The sequence below is a fragment of the Ochotona princeps genome, chromosome 28 (genome assembly GCF_030435755.1).
Source record: "Ochotona princeps isolate mOchPri1 chromosome 28, mOchPri1.hap1, whole genome shotgun sequence".
In the NCBI taxonomy this organism is placed as follows: Eukaryota; Metazoa; Chordata; class Mammalia; order Lagomorpha; family Ochotonidae; genus Ochotona; species Ochotona princeps.
Window position 1 is genome coordinate 25,654,379 of NC_080859.1, and position 18,966 is coordinate 25,673,344.

General features: G+C 40.7%; 1 protein-coding gene across 1 annotated transcript; it reads right to left on the minus strand.

The window, feature by feature from the left end:
• Positions 1–17,821: 17,821 nt before the first annotated feature.
• On the minus strand, positions 17,822–18,652 carry LOC131478167 (olfactory receptor 7A17-like). The gene is made up of 2 exons (XM_058656217.1): positions 18,305–18,652; positions 17,822–18,019 (listed from the first exon to the last, which is right to left on the minus strand). The coding sequence occupies exons 1-2, from the start codon at positions 18,650–18,652 to the stop codon at positions 17,822–17,824; spliced, it is 546 nt and encodes a 181-aa protein (XP_058512200.1).
• Positions 18,653–18,966: the final 314 nt, after the last annotated feature.

The following is an 18,966-nucleotide window of genomic DNA, read 5'->3' on the forward strand; positions in this document are numbered from 1 at the left end:
ATACAAAGAGAATGTAAATAACAGAGTACAAATCCAAAATTCATGTGTTCCTGTTCAGATTGAGGCTCCCATATTTGGAGATGGCACAGGTCCCATTTTGCTCCTTCCTAGTGGGATCACTGACCAAGAATTCCTTCCAATTCTCAGGTCTTCCCTAAAGCATCAAACACTTCTCACATTTAATGAGATATTCCTTGACCCTTTAGAAATTTCTATCTATTCATCACTGTTTACCAATTCACTATAGATTTTCCAAGGAAATGCATGAACAAGCAAGAAGGAGATGAAATGATTTACAATAGGTGGTTTTGTGTATGTTAAGAGATACTGGGATGCAATTCTGCTTATTACAGATAAAATGATCTGTAGTCTAATAATACAGTTAGAGGCAGAGGTGTGCCACTATGAGTAAATGGTTCAATCAGCTAGACAAGAGGACTCATAAAGGATGTCAAATGAGAAGAACACCTCAATGTGGAGCCAGTTAGAAATATATGTAAAAGTGACTAATTAAGACTCAGTGTGCAGAACCAAAATTGTTTCTGTAGATTTTAATTGCAGTGGATTTGCAACTCAGAATGAGTTTGTGATTTGCCAACAGAAAACACAAGCTTTCACAAGTCCTCTTAAATTTTAGTAAGAAGGTCGATCAAAATGTCTTTAAATGCAGGTAACAGAACCACTCATTTTTATGCATGCATTTTGCAAATAGGGAATTCTCCAAAGTTTGATTACTTCTTATAAGTATGGATTAAAATACTATTGCACAAGACATTGCTGACCATAACTAAGCTACCTTTTAAACACACCTTTTCTTTTGCACTAAAGAACACTCCAAGTACACATCAAAGAATACATTGGCAGAAAAAGAGGTATTCACAATGGCCAATCTTTTTTTATGTAAGAAGACAATAAAGACAGGAATAAAGCTCTCCTACTGGACAGCACACCAGGAAAGTGTGAAATTGCAGGAGAAATGCAAGTGACTGGAAAGCTTCGAGTGAATCCAACTCACAGATGATACAATATCTGTCAAGCAGGTGTCTTTGATAGAGCCCTTCTTACTGCATCACTAACATTGAGTCATCTGAGAATGCAATGTGAGAGCAGAGAGAAGACTGTTAGACCTGTGTGTTCCAGCAGCTGCTCCCATCAGGATTTCCACGCAGACATTTTCCCCTATCAGGATCTTTCCTGTCAGTACGGGGACAGTCAGTTATAACCCAAATGAGGATGGTTGTGACTCAGTGCACAGAGGCCATTCCAGGGCCAGGGGGTTGTCATTTCTACCCTTTCTAATTAGTTTTGAATGGGGAACAACCAACCTCTCTCACACTGGAAAACTGCTATGATGTCACTGCAGTACATCTCCCTCCACACATAAAATTGCTTCTCTATTTCCCCAGACCTCCAAATGCTGCAAAGTTGGCTCCGTGTGCTCTAGGCAGCTTTATCCTTTCATTATCTCTGAGAGATGATCTTTTCAAGCCCTCATTTTTTCTTATTAGCATTGATCATTGCCCTAGGAGATCCAGTATTGTCCTGCTCTTTTATAATCACTAACATTCACATTCATAGTTAAGTATACGAGTCAACAACCCTAGAACTGTCTGGTGTGTTAGCTCAGCTCCTGGGTGACTCTTGAGAAAGCACTCTGTGCCCATAGTCTGGGACCACTCCTGCTGTATCTGCCAGGCTCACCTGCTTGGGAACGGTGGATGCTGGATGCTGCAGACTGAAGCTTTTTCAGAGACACAGCAGAGCAAAAGAGGGAGGCTCTGTTCCCTGAGCCAGACTTGGGCAGCAAATGCAACAAGCAGGCTGCTTCTAGCCCAATGTTTCACAGTCTGAGGGACCACAGAAGTGGAGCTCCTACAGCTCCTGTCACCTGCTCATTAGGCAGGTCCCTGATCTCTAAGCACCTGCTGGTCTCAAGGGACACTGGCCATGACAGAAAGCAGGTGTTTCCCAAGAGACCCTGATGGACTCAGGTGAATCCTCTTTCTGTTTCTCCTGCTCCGTGGCAATCACAATAGCTGCCATTTATTTCCTCATCTTAAAATATTTTTCTTGGTGAAACAAGCCAATTATCTAACATGTCATAGTTTTCTTCTAACATGTCATAGTTAAAGTTCAGTACAAAAATAATCTAGAAATGGAAAAGGCATCTTGAGATTTGATTGTTGTTTCTACTCCTGGAAAACTCTGACTTCTTTAATGCTTTACTTGTTGAAGATGAAGGTTAGTTGTATGCTAAGCCTGTGGCTACTGGTCAATTCTTATACTATCCAATTATTTTATCTTAGAATATTAAATCTATTTTATTTTAAGTTATTTTATGTAAAGCTACACAATACTCCATTAACCCCTGACAAATTTATGGCGTCAAATATTTAACCACATGGGTTTCACACAAAGTTTACATGATGGGCTTATTTGTGCTACTGCTTAACAAGTAGCTTGCATTGGAATATGGTAGGGAGAATATAAATGGATCAGTGATTCAATAAAGGGTCATCTTGAACATTTGACCAACCAGTTACAGAAAGTCTAACCATTCCTCTTGGATTTCTTCAATCAAGTATCAAACTTTGGCATATGCTTTCTTTTTTTCTTTTTACTATATATAGGGCACATGTAAATTTGACCCTCAGAAATTTAAATAAATTTCAGGCCCTTCATTATGACTCCTACCATGAAGAAGGTTAAAAGAAAATCAAAGAAAATCAGTGCACACCCAACAGTCTTATAATTCCAATGTTGTAGAAAGCTTTGAATTCTGTTTTATATTTTATTTGGCATAACTCCATGTTGTCATAAGTTTTCTATTTTTGTTCCTTAGGTTGATTTTGATTTATGACTTTTCATCTAAGCGAAAACACAGGAACTGTGTATTAGAGAATTTTCATACTGAGATATGAAGCTGCAATGCAACATGCATCTTTGCTTTCAAACCAAAGATGGATTCCCAATGCAACTGTTTGATGTGTCTTAAAAATAGGATGCTAGACACTCCGCTGTTATCCATACCTACAATAACAGGTATGGTTCAATAGCAGACTGATGGGCTTATGACTGTTTTTGAAGGACTATACTATCATAAAATATAGGAGAAATCAGAGGGGGAAGGGATTTGTCAGGGGGAGGGAATCTCAGAGCAGGTGCAACTGTATCATAAAATAATAATAATAAGATTATTTGGCTGTATCTGTGTGGGTTCCCTTCTGGTGTTTCTATTCTGCTCCATTGATCTTCCTCTCTATCTTTGTGCCAGTACCACGCTGTTTTGATAACCACTGCCCTGCAGTATGTCCTTAGGTCCGGGACTGTGATTCCCCCTGCTAACTTCCTGTTCTTCAGTTTGGTTCTAGCTATTTGTGGCTTTTTGTGTTTCCAGATGAACCTTTGAATCATTGTTTCCACTTCCATGAAGAATGTTTTGGGCAATTTGGTTGGGATTGCGTTGAATGTATATATTGCTTTTGGCAGTATAGACATTTTAATGATATTGATTTTACATATCCAGGAGCATGGGATGTTACTCCATCTTATGAGGTCTTGTTCAATTTCTTTTTTTAAGTAGTTTGTAGTTTTCTTCAAATAGGTCTCCTACATTTTTGGTTAGATTTATTCACAGATACTTCATACTTTTCTCTGTTATTTGGAATGGTATCTTGCTGGTTAAGCCTTTTTCCATCTTGGGGCTGTTTGCATACACTATGGCTGTTGATTTTTGTTCATTAATTTTGTATCCTGCCACTCTACCAAACTCTCGTATAAGTTCTAGCAGTCTCTGTATTGAGTCTCTTGGCTCTTCTACATAAAGAATCATGTCATCTGCATATAGTGAGAGTTTGACTTCTTCGTTTCCCATTTGGATTCCTTTGATTTCTTTTTCTTGTCTTATGGCCTCAGCGAGTACCTCTAGGACTATGTTGAACAGCAGCGGAGAAAGCGGACATCCTTGTCTTGTTCCAGATTTCAGTGGGAAGGGTTCCAGTTTTTCTCCATTCAATATGATGCTGGCATTGAGCTTTTCATATATTGCTTTGATTATGTTGTGGATTTTTCCATCTATGCCTACCTTGGTTAGGGTTTTTAGTAGGAAGTGGTGTTGGATTTTGTCGAAAGCTTTTTCTGCGTCTATTGATACTATCATGTGATTCTTGTTTTTCAGTTTTTGGATGTGGTGTATCACATTTATGGATTTCCATATGTTGAACCATCCCAGCATTCCAGGGATGAATCCTACTTGATCCATATGAGTGATCTGTCTGATGTTTTTTTTGAATTCTATTGGCTAGGATTTTGTTGAGTATCTTAGCATCAATGTTCATCAAAGAGATAGGTCTGTAGTTTTCCTTCTCTGTTGGTTCTCTGTCTGGTTTTGGGATTAAGGTAATGTTGGCTTCATAGAATGAGTTTGGAAGAGTTGCCTCTTTTTCTACTGTATTGAAGAGTTTGTAGAGGATTGGGGTTAGTTCTGTTCGGAATGTTTTGTAGAATTCTGTAGTGAAGCCATCTGGGCCCGGGCTTTTCTTTGTTGGGAGATCATTAATTACTGATTCAATCTCTGCTTCAGTTATGGGTTTGTTCAGTTCGTTTGTTGCCTCTGGGCTAAGTTTTGGCAGGTTGTGTGAGTCTAAGAACTTTTCCATTTCTTGGTAGTCTTCTGATTTGTTGGAGTACAGTGCTTTTTAGGAATTCTCATTATGTTCTTAATGGTTGTGGTGTCTGTTGTTATGTTGCCTTTTTCATCTTTGATGCTGTTAATTCTTGCTTTCTCTTGCTTTTTCTTTGTCAGTCAGGCTAGCAGGGTGTCTATTTTGTTTATCTTCTCAAAAAACCAGCTTTTTGATTCATTGATTTTGTGTATAGTTTTTTTTTTTACTTCTACCTGATTAATTTCTTCCCTTGTTTTGATGATTTCTTGTTTCCTATTGTGTGTGGGGCTCTTCTGCTGCTGTTTTTCCAAATCCTGGAGGTGTGTGTTTAGTTCCTGTATTTAACACCTCTCTTGGGCCTTGACATGCGCTCCAATTGCTATGAATTTACCCCATAGCACTGCTTTGGCAGTGTCCCACAAATTTTGGAATGTTGTGTCAGAGTTTTCATTGGTTCCCATAAATTTTTTGATCTCATCTTTGATTTCTTCTCTGATCCATTGTTCGTTTAATAGCATATTATTCAGCCTCCAAGAGTTTCTGTATTTCCTGGGGCATTTTGAATTGCCGATTTCCAATTTCATTCCATGGTGGTCTGAGAGGGTGCATGGTATGATTCCTATCTTTTTGAAGTTATTTAGATTTGCTTAGTATCCTATCATGTGGTCGATCCTGGAGAAGGTGCCATGCACTGCTGAAAAAAATGTATAATCTGTTGCCTTGGGGTAAAAAGCTCTGTAAATGTCTACCAAGTCAAGTTGTTCTATTGTTTGTATGAGCTCTGTTGTTTCTTTGTTGAGTTTTTGTTTTGTTGATCTGTCTATTGTTGTTAGCAGGGTGTTAAGATCACCCACTATTATTGTGTGCATATCTATGTCTCTTCTTAAGTCCGTGAGTAATTGCTTCACGTAGCTAGGAGCGTTGGGATTCGGTGCATAGACGTTCACGATGGTAATTACTTCCTGGTGGATCAATCCCTTCACCACTATATATAATGTCCTTCCCTGTCCTTTTTGATGCTTGTAAGATTGAAGTCTATATCATCTGAAATTAAAACAGCTCCCCGTGCCTTTTTTTCTCGTCCATTGGTGTGATTTATCTTTTTCCACCCCTTCACTTTCAGCTTCTTGGAATCTTTTCTGATGTGCCTCTTGTAGGCAACAAATAGTTGGGTCCTGTTTGATGATCCATTCCGTTAATCTGTGTCGCTTGATTGGTGAGTTTAAGCCATTTGTGTTAAGAGTTAAAACTGAAAGGTTGCATTTTTGCCCTGCCATACGTATGTGTTTTTGTGGGTGGTGATATATGTGTTATTGCCCTTCCTTGTGTGGACTTTAGTGGGGAGACCTTCCTGTTTGCCATCTTTGCTTATGATTCGCCTCCTTTTTTTCTGGATTTAGTGCATTTCTAAGGAGATTTTGTAGAGCTGGTTTTATGCAGGCATATTCTTCTAATTTCTCTTTACTATCAAAGTATCTGATTTCATTCTCAAATACGAATGAGATCTTTGCTGGGTACAATATTCTTGGTTGACAGTTGTTCTGATTCAGGATTTGGAAGCTCTTTGTCCATTCTCTTCTTGCTTGTAAGGTCTCTTCAGAGAAGTCAGCAGTGATTCTGATTGGTTTTCCCCTATATGTGATCTTTTCTCTGCTTCATACTTGTCTCAGGATTCTTTCTTTGTCTTCGTTGGAGTGGAACTTGAGCACCATATGTCTCGGTGAAGATCTCTTTGGGTCATATCCTCTGGGAGTCCTCTGACCATCCTGGATTTGGGCTGGGTTAATGTTCCAAGTGTTTTGGAAGTTTTCCTGTATACTTTTGTTGAGTACCATTTGCATTCCTGACTCTCTTTCCGCTCCTTCAGGAAGGCCAATAATCCTAATATTTGATTTTCTGAGGTTGTCTTTCATTTCTTGTATGGTATTATTGGCTTTGTTCAGACTTGTCTCCAGCTGTTTAATGAGCTGGGTATGTTCATTTTGCGTCTCTTCTGTTTCAGAGATCCTCTCTTCTGCTGTATTTATTCTGTTTGTTAGGCTCTCAATTTTGTGCTCTAAGTCAAGGATTTTACTTTTCATTTGTTGTATTTCTGTGGCTATGTGGTTCTTGAATTCCTTGAAGTCCTCCCAATTCTTCTCATTGTCTCTGACATATTTTAACATTATTTTTTTGAATTCCTTGTCTGGCAGATCTTCCCTGTCTTCATCTCGCATCTCCAAAATAGACATTGGCTTTTGATCCTGTATTGGTAGGGTTACTGGCTCTCTCATCTGGATCATTACCTTTTCTGGTATTTCTTCCCATTGTGTTAGTGTTTCTTTTTGAGAGACCCAGACACCAGCGTGCTGAGGGGTCTCCAAGCGCTATCCTGCAGAGATCGGAGCCTGCAGGCATGTAGTAGCAGGGTGCTGGAATTTTCAAGGCACTTTTGGTGCATCTCCAGTACACTGGACCTCAGGGCGCCACTTCCAAGTCCCAGCGGATTCAAAGCACACTCTCAGCTAGTCCCCTACAGGTATGCAACCACAGGGCATGGGGGAATGAAGGCACTCTGTGTGTGTGCCCCCTGTGCGCGGGATCACAGAGGGTATGGAGGATTCTAGGTGCTTTCTCGGTGTGTCCGCAGTGCCAGGGACTGCAGGGCATGGAGGTTCCAGGTGCTCCCTGGGATAGCCTGCTGCACGCGGATCCGCATTGCCCTCCTGGTGTGTCTCCCAAGTATGGGACTGTAGTGCGTGGGGTGTTCCAGGAATTCTCTGGAAGCGCCTCCAGTGCAGGTCTGCCCACACCAGCAGTGCGGGACCGCCCTCCCCAGTGCTGGCACGGGACCGTTCAGCCCGAGGCGTGTGCGGGTTCCTGTGGGTCAGTACTGCCTAGCTGTGTGCCAGACCGCAAGACATGGGGGAGTATTCAGTGCGCCTTCTGCCTTTCTCCTCAGTGCACAGGACTGCTGTGCGTCCCCTCCAAGACACAGTTTTGGCAGTTTCAAGGCACTTGCCCTGTGTCCCCAGACGCTGGAATCTCTGAGGGGGATGGGTGGGGAGATGAGCACCAAGGATGTTCAGGCTCTGTGCATGCCCCTGGAGGGTGAACTCCGGGAGCCTCCGACCCACTGCTGCCCCTACCCAGCTAACCCAAACCTCAGGCTCTTGCAGTCTGCCTCTGCCGCTGGTGAGGACCTTCGCTAGTGTTGATCCCTCCAACCTTCTATATCATCTGGCTGCGTCTCCTGGCGGCTGTGGCGGGTGCGGCTCCTGCGACTGCGACTCCTGGCAGCTGCACTTAAACATGACTCAGCAAGTCTGGAGAGGGACGCCGTCTTCCCTGCCTTTTGTTTTATTTTGTTTTGTTTTTTTCCTGGTTGCTCTTCCGAGTTGTGTGGAGTTTTTTTGGCTCCACACTGTCCAGGGAACTTCACGCTCCTCTCCCTGCAGCTCTATGCTGCTCCACTTACACTTTTGTTGCGTTCTATCCCTCTCTGTCTGTGAGCTCCCTCACATCCATCCTCCTATGTCGGCCATCTTGTGAGTCTCCTCTCATAGTCTTTTAAATGTCTGTCTGTGTCCAGTGCACACACTCATTTACTGAATATGCAAACACATGAAATCAATCCATTATACAGCATGGGTACTTGTCAATGTTGGGAACGTTTATTCACGTTAAGATCATAATTATATCTTTCTACATGCTCAACCACATTAATTTTAACCATAAGGTCTTTCATACAAAGATTTTAAAGCATGTTATTTATATATTTATTTGAAAGAAAGAGTGACAGATAGAGGGAGAGAGTTAGTGCCTCCATCTACTCCAACAGCCAGGGTTGGGCCAGGCTGAAGCCAGGAGCCAGGAACTCCATCTGGGTCTTCCATGTGGAGGACAGGGATCTAAGCACTGGGTCAGCTTCTTCTGCCACCCAGGAGCCAGGAATTCCATGTGGGTCTCCCATGTGCATGGCAAGGATGTGTGGACTGGGGTCAGCTTCTGCTGCCTTCCCAGGAGCCAGGAACTCCATGTGGGTCTCCGCTGTGCATGGCAAGGATGTATGGACTGGGGTCAGCTTCTGCTGCCTTTCTCAGGTGCATCCCCAGAGCTGCATCTGCAGCAGAGCAGCTGGGACTCAAACTGCAGCTTTGATAAGGGATGCCAGCCTTGTCAGAGGAACTTAGCTTATCACAGACACCACAGTTCAGTTCTCTGACTCTTGTGATCATCTTAACAATATGTGAGGTGGGGACCCACTCTATGTTTCTGCAGATAGATACCTGTACTAAATCTGATGAAACCTTTCAAACTTTACTATTTAAACTGTAGCACTATTTTGCTATGGAATCAATTTTGTCTTGAATACTCTACCTTAGTCTCCTCACTTTGTTTGTTGTCATGAACCCCACATGATGTGCGATAATATCCCTGATGTAAAGAAAGAATATTATATATGCATAGAATATCTACATATGTAGTGAATATTACATATGTGAAACAATATTAAATCTGATGAGTGTTTTAACTTAATAATTATTTATAATAATTATATAATTTATAAAAGGTTAAACATAATTAATACTTTAATTAAATCTTGTAAGAAATAAAAAAATAAATGTACATGTTATTGCAAAGGCATCATTGATCAAGACAATCAATTATGTCATTGAATTTGCTTTATGCTGGAATATTCCATGTCACATATTTTGTGACCAGAGAGTCACTAATTGATTTATCAACCCATGGTTATGTTAACTGTTGCTATGCAATTCTTGTTCAAGACTTTCTTTGTGTTTAATAAATTTTTGGTGAGGCAGGAATCTAATGATTTGATTCTTCTCCTGCTTTTTACATTTCCTTATTTCAAATCTGTTTCTATGTCATGTACCATTATTCACTGGAGCATGTCAGGATTGCAAGAGAAATAAAACAGGTAAGTGACTGCTCATTTAGCCATTGCACTAACAAAGGGAAGACATCACATAATTAAAGAAACCCCTGTGATACAATGTCTGAAGGGACACATATGGTGGAGAATGTTATTTTATTTATAACATGTCATTGTCCCTTTTGTAAAGAATCTATGGAGGAGATAATTTTGTGTGTTGGGCAAAGAGGAGAACTAGGACCAGAGAGTGCTCAGTGGGATTATGAAATAAGAGACAGAAATTCAAAATAACAGAATAACAAACATGAGATCACTGGAAGAGAAAATGAAGACTTTCCCTAGGCAGCTGTAAGTGTTCATAGAGACCAACTGCTCAAATAGTATGCAATAGACATTGGAAAATAATTCTGGTTGATGCAATAAGTTCCGAGTCAAATTTTGCTGTTCCTTGTTGACTTTGGGGAACCGCTGGTTTATTCTCTTTGCTCATTTGTTTCTATCTTGGTGTTTATTCAAAATGTTCATCAACACTGCTGGGATATCATCATTTTGGTCTATTGCATCCTTGATTTTAACCTTCAGCTGTATTTTTGAGGGCATCTAAGAGATAAAATCAGAACAGGTGTATTTCCAGAACCAGGGCAAATTCTTGTAATAATTTCTCAAAAGGTCCTTGGTCTTGTTAGATCCCTCTTGGGGACAGTTCCACGTATTGGACATTAAAAAACAATTCTTCCATCCCAGGGCAGCTAATGGACATATGGAAAGGTAGCCAGCCTACGACAGACTGATTTTGATGTGCTCTCAAAGTTATGCATTAAGATTCTTTTGGAGCAAACATTTTGTATTATAACAAACTAACCTTTTAAACACATTTTTCATTGCACTGAAGCACATTCCAAGTACATATGAAAGGATTCCATGGAATAACAGCTTCTGCCTCAGTGATCAGTTTTCGTAGGTAAGGAGAAGAAAAAAGACAAATACAGGACCTGCATGGCAGCTTAGCGGCTAAAATCTATGCCTTGCATGCACCACAATGCCATATGGGTACCAGTTTGTGTCCTAGTTGCTCCACTTCCCATGCAGCTCCCTGCTAGTGACCTGGGAAAGCAGCAGAGGTTGGCACAAAGCCTTGGGACCCTGCACCTGAGTGGGATAACCAGAAGAAGCTCCTTGGCTCCTGGCTTTGGATTAGCTCAGCTCTGACCATTGCGGCCACTTGGTGAGTAAAACTGGATGAATATACTTCTCTATGGCTCTCTTCTCTGTCAAGTTGACATTCCATTAAAACCAAATAAACAAATCTTAAGAAAAGACAAGAACAGAACTGTCTCACCTGACAGCACACCACAAAAGCGCTAAAATTGTAGGAGAACATGTGAGTAGCTGGAAAAGCTTGAATGTATCCAATCCACAGGTGATGCAGTAAGTATCAAGCAAGTGTCTTTGATAGAGCTCTTCTTACTGCATCATTAAGACAACATTGAGTCATGTGAGAACACAGTGAGAGAAGACAGAAGACCCTAAGACCTGTGATTTCCAGCAGCTGCTACTATCAGGATTTCCTTGTAAACATTTCACCTCTCCTGGTCCTTTTCTGTCAATACTGGGACAGTCAGTTACAGCAACAGTTCACTGCCCGAATGGGCATGATTGTGACTCAGTATGCAGAGGTATTTCCAGGGACAAGAGTGTTTATTTTCTCTCTCTAACCAGTATTGAGTGGTGAACAACCAAGTTCCTTCACACTGTGAAGCTGGTACGACCTCACTCCACCACATTGAAAATTGCTTATCTACTCCCACAAATCTCCAAATGCTGCAAAGTTGGCTCCATGTATTCTAGACAGGTTAAGCCTGTCATTGTATATTAGAATGGATCTTTTCTTGCCCTCATTTCTTCATCAGTAATGGTTATCACCCAAGGAGATCCAATATTTCCCTCCCGTTTGATAATCACGAGTAAATGCGTTCATTAGTTTAATACAGCAGTCAGCAACCCCAGACCTATTGCCAATATTAGCAAGGCTAGTTCATTTCTAGGTTAACCCCAGGGAAAGTTCTCCACGTCCACAGCCGAACCCTCTTGCAGTGTCTGCCAGGCTCACCTGCTTGGCAACTCCAGAAGGAAAGTGTCTATGGAATGCCAAATTCCGGCCTGGATGGTGGATGCTGCAGACTGAAGCTCCATCCCAGGCACAGCAGAGGGAAGGAGGGCAGCTCTGGTCCATGAGCCAGACTCAGGACCCCAAAAGCAACAACCAGGCTGCTTGTAGTCCAAGGTTGCACAGTCGGATGGAACACAGTAGAGGAGTTACATACAGCTCCTGACACCTGCTCATTAGTCAGCTCCCTGACCTCTTAAGCACATGCTGGCCCTGAGGGACACTGGACATGACAGAAAGCCATTTTCTTGCAGGTGTTTTCCAAGAGACCATAATAAACTCAGGTAAATCCTCTTTCTCTTTCTCTCTTTATCCCGCTCTGCAGCAATTGCAAATAGCTGCCATTTAGTTCCTCACCTGAAAATGTTTTGCTTTGAGACAAGCCAGTTTTCTAAGACAATTATCATGTGTCCCCTAGTATGTCATATTTAGCATTGAACACAAAAATAATGTATAAATGGAAAGAGCATCTTGAAATTTAATTGTTGTTTCTACTCCTGGGAAACTGATTTCTCCCAGGTGTTGCTTGTTGAATTTGATGCTTAGTGCTGCACTAAGCCTGTGATTCATGTGTGGTAGTTAATATTTTAGCTGTAATAGAATGATTTATTATATATTTCAAAGTAATATACATTTCTCAATACTTACATATGATAAAATTTAGGGAGACAGAAATGCAATTCTCTTGATTGATTATTACACATTATTAACACATATTAGTTATATTATATACCCCAAAAAGGTTGAAATATTTTCTGTTATTCAAAATAAATTAATGTAAAAAAGCAAAAAAACCCCACAAATGTAAATTTTTTATGATCCAATTGCTTTATTTGGAAATATTAAAAAAAATTTTAAAGTTAATTGTTACTTATTTTATTAAAGACTAACTCATGTTGCATGAACTCTTAACAAACCATTCACTTTAGATGTCCAGTCACATGGGTCCCACATATTCATACATTATGGACTTATTTGTGCTACTGCTTAATTATGTAGCTTGCACTGAATTATGGTAGAGAGAATGCAAATGGATCGGTGATTTAATATAATGTCATCTCTAACCTTTCACCAACCAGTTTCAGAAAGTCTAACCATTCCTCTTGGATTTCCTCAATCAAGTATCACACTTCTTGATGTGCCTTTTTTTTTCTTTACTAAACATAGTGCATATATAATTGACCCTCAGAAAGTTAAATTTATTTGGGTGTCTTACATGCAACTCATAGCATGGAACAGTTCAAATGGAAATCAAAGAAAATCGGTGCACCCCCAACAGTGTTAAAATGTCAATCATGTAGAAAACTTATATAACTTAAATTTGTGGTAGCTTTTCTATTTTTTCTTCTTGTGGTTGATTTTGTTTGATGGCTTTTCATTTAAGGGGATGTACAGTAACTCTGTGTTAGAGACTATCATCCTGAGAGAGAAAGCCACAATGCAACATGCATCCCACTTCCAATCAATGATGGATTCCCAATGAAACTGTTAAATAGATCTTGACAGCAGGATGCTTGGCTCTCTGCCATTGGCTATGCCTGCAATGCTAGGATAGGATTAAATGCCCGAGTGATGGATTTATGACTGTTTGTGAAGGACTATACTACTGTAATAATATTGGGAAAATCAGGGGGCGAATGGATTTGTGAGGGATGAGGCATAATCCCAGAGCCTATGTAACTGCCTCATAAAAGAGTAATAAAAAGAAGCAAAAGCAAAATGATCTTTATAGAGAGAGCATCTTGAGACTTGATGGTTGTTTCTACTTCTAGGAAACCCTGAATTCTCTAGCTTTTTTACTTGCTGAATATGATGGTTCATGTTGCACTAAGCTGTGAATATAAAGGGCAGTGAGAATATGTTTTTCAAAAATTAAGGCAAAAAGGAAGAAAGGAATAAGTGGAATTGAGCTAGGGAAAGATGGGAGGGAAGGCAGGATGGTGTCTTTGTAATTGTATTTGCCAAATTTAATCAAAACCTAAAAAGAGTTAAAAGGAAATGTGTGTGTGTGTGTGTGTGTGTGAGAGAGAGAGAGAGAGAGAGAGAGAGTATTCCTTTGGTAAAAATGCATTTCCTGAATCAAAATAAATAGAACAATTCACACATTCCCTGCAAGTAAACATTGCTGTCTTCTTTGTTGTTATATTGAAACTAGACAAAAAAGATGAAGCAAGTTCTGTGATTTATGGCTGGATTTCTCAAGTGGAAAATCATAATTATGAAGCTGGGACAAATAGACTAAAGCTTACTAATTGTTCTTTGCACTCAGACAACGTTAAGCTCTCTTGTGTTCTGCTCAGGAGAGCACTCCCGTATTTAACTTTGGGGTTCTTGTGCAGGTGGAGGGCACATCACCTGCTGCTAAAGTGGGTCCCAGGGAAACAGTATGAAGTGACTTCTAACCAGGATGGCTCAAAGCCTCACACAACCTCCATGAACAACTCAACCTCTTAACAGGAGGTCATATGCACAGAGCAGGGGGGAACCCCAGAGCGGGGCAGGCAGACAGGAGGGGGCTTGTATTCCAACCCTGAAGACTCCCAGTTCCTCACCAAGGACTATCAGTACGAGTACTGAGGACTGCATCCCAACTGCCAAGGAGACCATGGGGATTTGGAGTGCCTTCAGAGGCTGAGAACTCTGAGGTCACCCACCCCCAGTTGTATCTACCACAAGGGATGGAAGAAGCCCAAATCCTGCCTTGCAGGATCCAAGGTCATAGGAATGACAACCAGGAGCACTGAGCGGTCTGCAAAAACAGAACAGTAAACTTCCTTTGGGACTAGGGAGGGGAGCTTTCTCTGGTCCTTGCCTGGTTTCGACTTTGGGTTCCCACGCTCTCTCGTAATGACCATGAGGATCGCTCCAGAAACCCCTCAAAACAAGCCAAGAAACAAATAAACAAAAATCTAGAATAGATAGAGAACAACAAGGAAAGCTTAGAAACAGACAGGAAACGGTCAGTGAGGATGCAATTATAACTCACTGCGTGGGACACAAAGATTAGTTACTCCTCACTGGGGTATTGAAGATTTCTCTGCACACCCCTCCTAAAACTGTTCACCTAAACTGTTGACATATGTCTTGTTAGAGTTACAGAGTTAAACTACCTGGAAAAGCCAGGTTCAGCAAAATCATGCTTCAACGCTATAAACTGCTAAATACTAAAATTAAAAGAGACATGAGATAGCTGAGTAGTAATCTATAGCCATTTTAAGGTGTATAGAACCCAGGTGTATATAAAATAATAATTGAAATGTCAATGTAGAGATCACAGGATGTGGTTCAGAACTTGCATTCTTTTTTTTTCTCTTTTAACATATTGGTTACTCAATACCATGTCAACTAATTCCATAACGTTATAAATTGTTACTGATGTAATGTCAGGTCTTTTAATGGATCGGGATGATACTCTGCAGGCTCTACCTTCAGACCAGACATGGTCTCCGCAAGAAACCGTTGAACTTATCTGGACAATAAGATGCTGTACTTTATGCTTGGTATAGGCTTGCAATGAAAGAGTCTTGACTGAATTTGAACTGTGGCAATGCAACTGCAGTAATGCAAATGGGGGAGGAGTTGGCGAGGGGTGGGAGAATCTCAGTGCCTATAAAACTGTGTCACATAATGCAGTGTAATCAACAAAAAGAGAAAAAAACCCAAGGAATTACAGATCTTTAAGTGGCATAACGATTCATAAATGACTCTTAACCATCATAAATTATTTTATTCCACAAAATATTAAGGTCCTATAAAATAGTAGATATATTTGCATGCCTGTGTCATATTTATTTATTTACTTATTTATTTTAAACAATCTTATTTAGTTGATTAGGGTACAAATGGTCAAGGGCTACTGGAAAGTGGGTAACACTATTGTTTCTGCACTAATATCATCATTTTCCCCTGTATATGGGGTCAGGGGAGAAACAAAGGGAAAAGCCCCACCCAGCTTCCCACCCATCCCAGGTCTCCCATGTTAGGCATGCTCTGAGGGTCCTGCTCAAGCAGCTTTGACAGTTCAACAGTTCTGAATTGCTGCCAATCTTGCCATTCCAATCGCGAAGAAAATCCACTCAGAATCCACTGGCTGATATAATCTCTTCATGGTTGGGGTTCTGAGATCAGCAGTTCAGTTGGAGGGATCTCCAAAGAAACTTCATCTGAGATGATCTCAGACCTGGTTCTTGTGTGAATTTGGCAGTACAGGGTCTGGCAATGTCCGGTCGCCCCAATCAGCTTATGCACATGCTAGTCGTTGCAATTGCTGGGTCATTTCTGTTTCCAGCCCTGTCTTCCACTTGAACCACTGGGTGTTGCAGTCCAGCTCAATCCCACCCACTTCATACTCGGTCCTCACGCAAACCAGTGGGAGCTTCAGCCTAGTTGGAGTGACTCCCCTTAACACCCACCAGGTCTGCCCCCTACCCTGGTTCCCATGCTTGCCAGTATGTACCGCAGGCTTGTTCAGTCTGTCCCACATCCCATTTAGCTCTGGTACTTGTCAATGGGCATTGAAGCCTAGCCCAACGCAACCAACCAACGATCCAGCCCACACACACACTGGCAGGTGCTGTTCTGTGTAGCCACCCCTGCCCCTGTTCTGGTTTTCATGCTATCCAGTGTGAGTGGCCTGTGTCATTTTTAAAGAAGATACATTTTTATATACTTTGAAATCTTATTTTGCTATGGCATCAATTTAATACATTTGGTTTGTTCATAGGAGTTGTATTTTCAGAAAATAATAAAAAAATCTAATACCTACAGATTCTGAAGTATTGTTAGACTACAGAATCCATTTTTGAAGGACTTAAATTCTAAATGATATGGGATCACCAGTGAGAACTAAGAAAGGACACGATTTTATAAGATCAGAAATGTGTGTTCTGTGGAGGAACTAAAGAAATATGAGCATAAGTGTTTTTGAGGAATAAAAGGGTTTAGGCTAAGATATTGTGAAAATTTATAACAGTACAGAGGAATAGAAGAGTTGGGTGTATTAGTTAAGGTTGTGGAGAGGTCTGGACTATTTGTAGAGAATGAATTTGGTGGAAATATGTTTTTCAGATATTAAAGCGATTTTTAAGTGTAGGTTATATTATGATAGCAAACACTCATGCAGCTCAGAGATTAGAGCATACATGGAAAAAATGCTAGATTTGTGATAAATATCTCTCACACATTTTGACCTTTTTCATACTTCAAAATTAAACTTCTTTTGGAGATAGTTGCACATGAATATGAATTTATAACAAATACACGCATTCTTGAGTCAGTTTTCCAAATGATAATATCTCTCAAAATGACAGTAGAAAAGTTACACCCAGTGCATCTTTACTGAGAACAACCAGAATACACAGCAGGTGCACCAACACAAACTCTGCTGTGCATTCATTTTATAGCTGCAACCGCTTTACTCTTGTTCTGATACCAGAACCCTGTCCATGATGTGTGTTATGGTACCATTGCAGCATAGAACAGAACATAAACAGGTCTACAAAAAGGAAATGGAGTAGACACTGCTGGGCTATGTTTCCTCTGCCTGTGATGGACACTGGCCCAGGGAAACGAAATGGAATTTGCAAACTAAATACAGGTGTAAAACCCAGTGAGAAATCACACCTTTGAATATTTAATCCCATAATCTGGGAAGAATTTATATTAGGAAGTCAAGGAAATGATGAATGTAAGGTGGGAAAACTGAGGTCTCAGATATTCCTGTCCTACAAATTGTATAAATGACATAGTTGTCACATAGGGTTCAACTTTGGACTCTACATGACAGTTTCTCAGTAAAGATAAGAGTCACTCAATATCGTATGTCAGCCAGAAGAATTTATTAGAAGATCCTTTACTCTTCTCTGAGACTTTAGGAATTGGCACATATTACAGGTTCAATCATTGAGAATATATTAAGGAAAATAATGAAAATACCCACGAGAAGCCTGCTAAATACAAAGAAAAGCAAAAACCAAAACATTGAGATGGTTAAAATGTACAGGCAGAAGGATCAAGTTCTATTTTCAGAGTCTGATCTTAGAGTAAGATTTCTTGAACCTGAGACATTGACTTCTGTAGTGTTTAGCACTTATTTAGCCACAGACATTGGGCTGCTCATGATTTCCAGCCCAAAGATCTTGTCAGAGCCCTTTTGATGTCTGCATTCCTGAGACTGTAGATGAAGGGGTTCAACATGGGGGTGACCACAGTGTACATCACCGAGGCTGCTGCAATTGAACTTGGGTTTTGAGAAATAGCAGAACTAAGGTAAACACCTAACCCTGTGCAATAGAATAAGGATACGACAGAGAGGTGAGAGGCACAGGTGGAAAAGGCTTTAAGTTTCCCCTGAGCTGAGGAGATGGAACGGATGGAGGAAATAATCTTAGAGTAGGAGTATAGGATCCCGGCAAGGGGAATTCCACCCAGCAGCATTGACACGATATAAATAATAAGATCATTAAGAAAAGTGTCAGAGCAGGCACTGTGGATCACCTGACTCAGCTCACAGAAAAAGTGAGGGATTTCCAAGTGCAGACAGAAGGACAGTGGCAAAACCATTAAACTTTGCAGCAAGGCATGCAGGAAACTGATGATCCAACATATCAGAACCAGCCGCACACAGAGCCAGCGATTCATGATGACCGTGTAGTGCAGGGGATGACAGATGGCCACAAACCGGTCATAGGCCATCACAGCCAAGAGAACATCATCCAACACAGAAAGCAATATGAAGAAGAACATCTGTGTGAGGCAGCCAGCATAGCTGATGGCTCTGCTCTGTGTCTGGATGTTTGCCAGCATCTTGGGGATGGTGGTGGAGGTGAAGCAGATGTCCACCAAGGAGAGGTTAGAGAGGAAAAAGTACATGGGGGTGTGGAGGTGTGCGTCTGAGAGTATGACCAGAACAATGAGCAGGTTTCCACTTACAGTGACCAGGTACATGGAGAGGAACAGTGCAAAGATAAGAGGCTGTAGGGCTGTGTCCTCTGACAATCCCAGGAGAAGGAATTCTGAAAATTGGGTCTTATTTTCTTCTCTCATATATTTGATGTAACTACAAAAAAAAAAAAGACATAAAAAGAATATATCACAAGCCTTTATTTCTCACTTGCCATGAATTTTCTATTTCTATTCTTAGTTGATAATTCACTGTTTTTATTTGTGTCTATCTCTGTCAAACTAATTAGTAATCTTCTTTCCCTCATATCCACACTTCGTCCTTGAAGTTGTGTTCTCTTTTTCTGGGAGAAATCCAG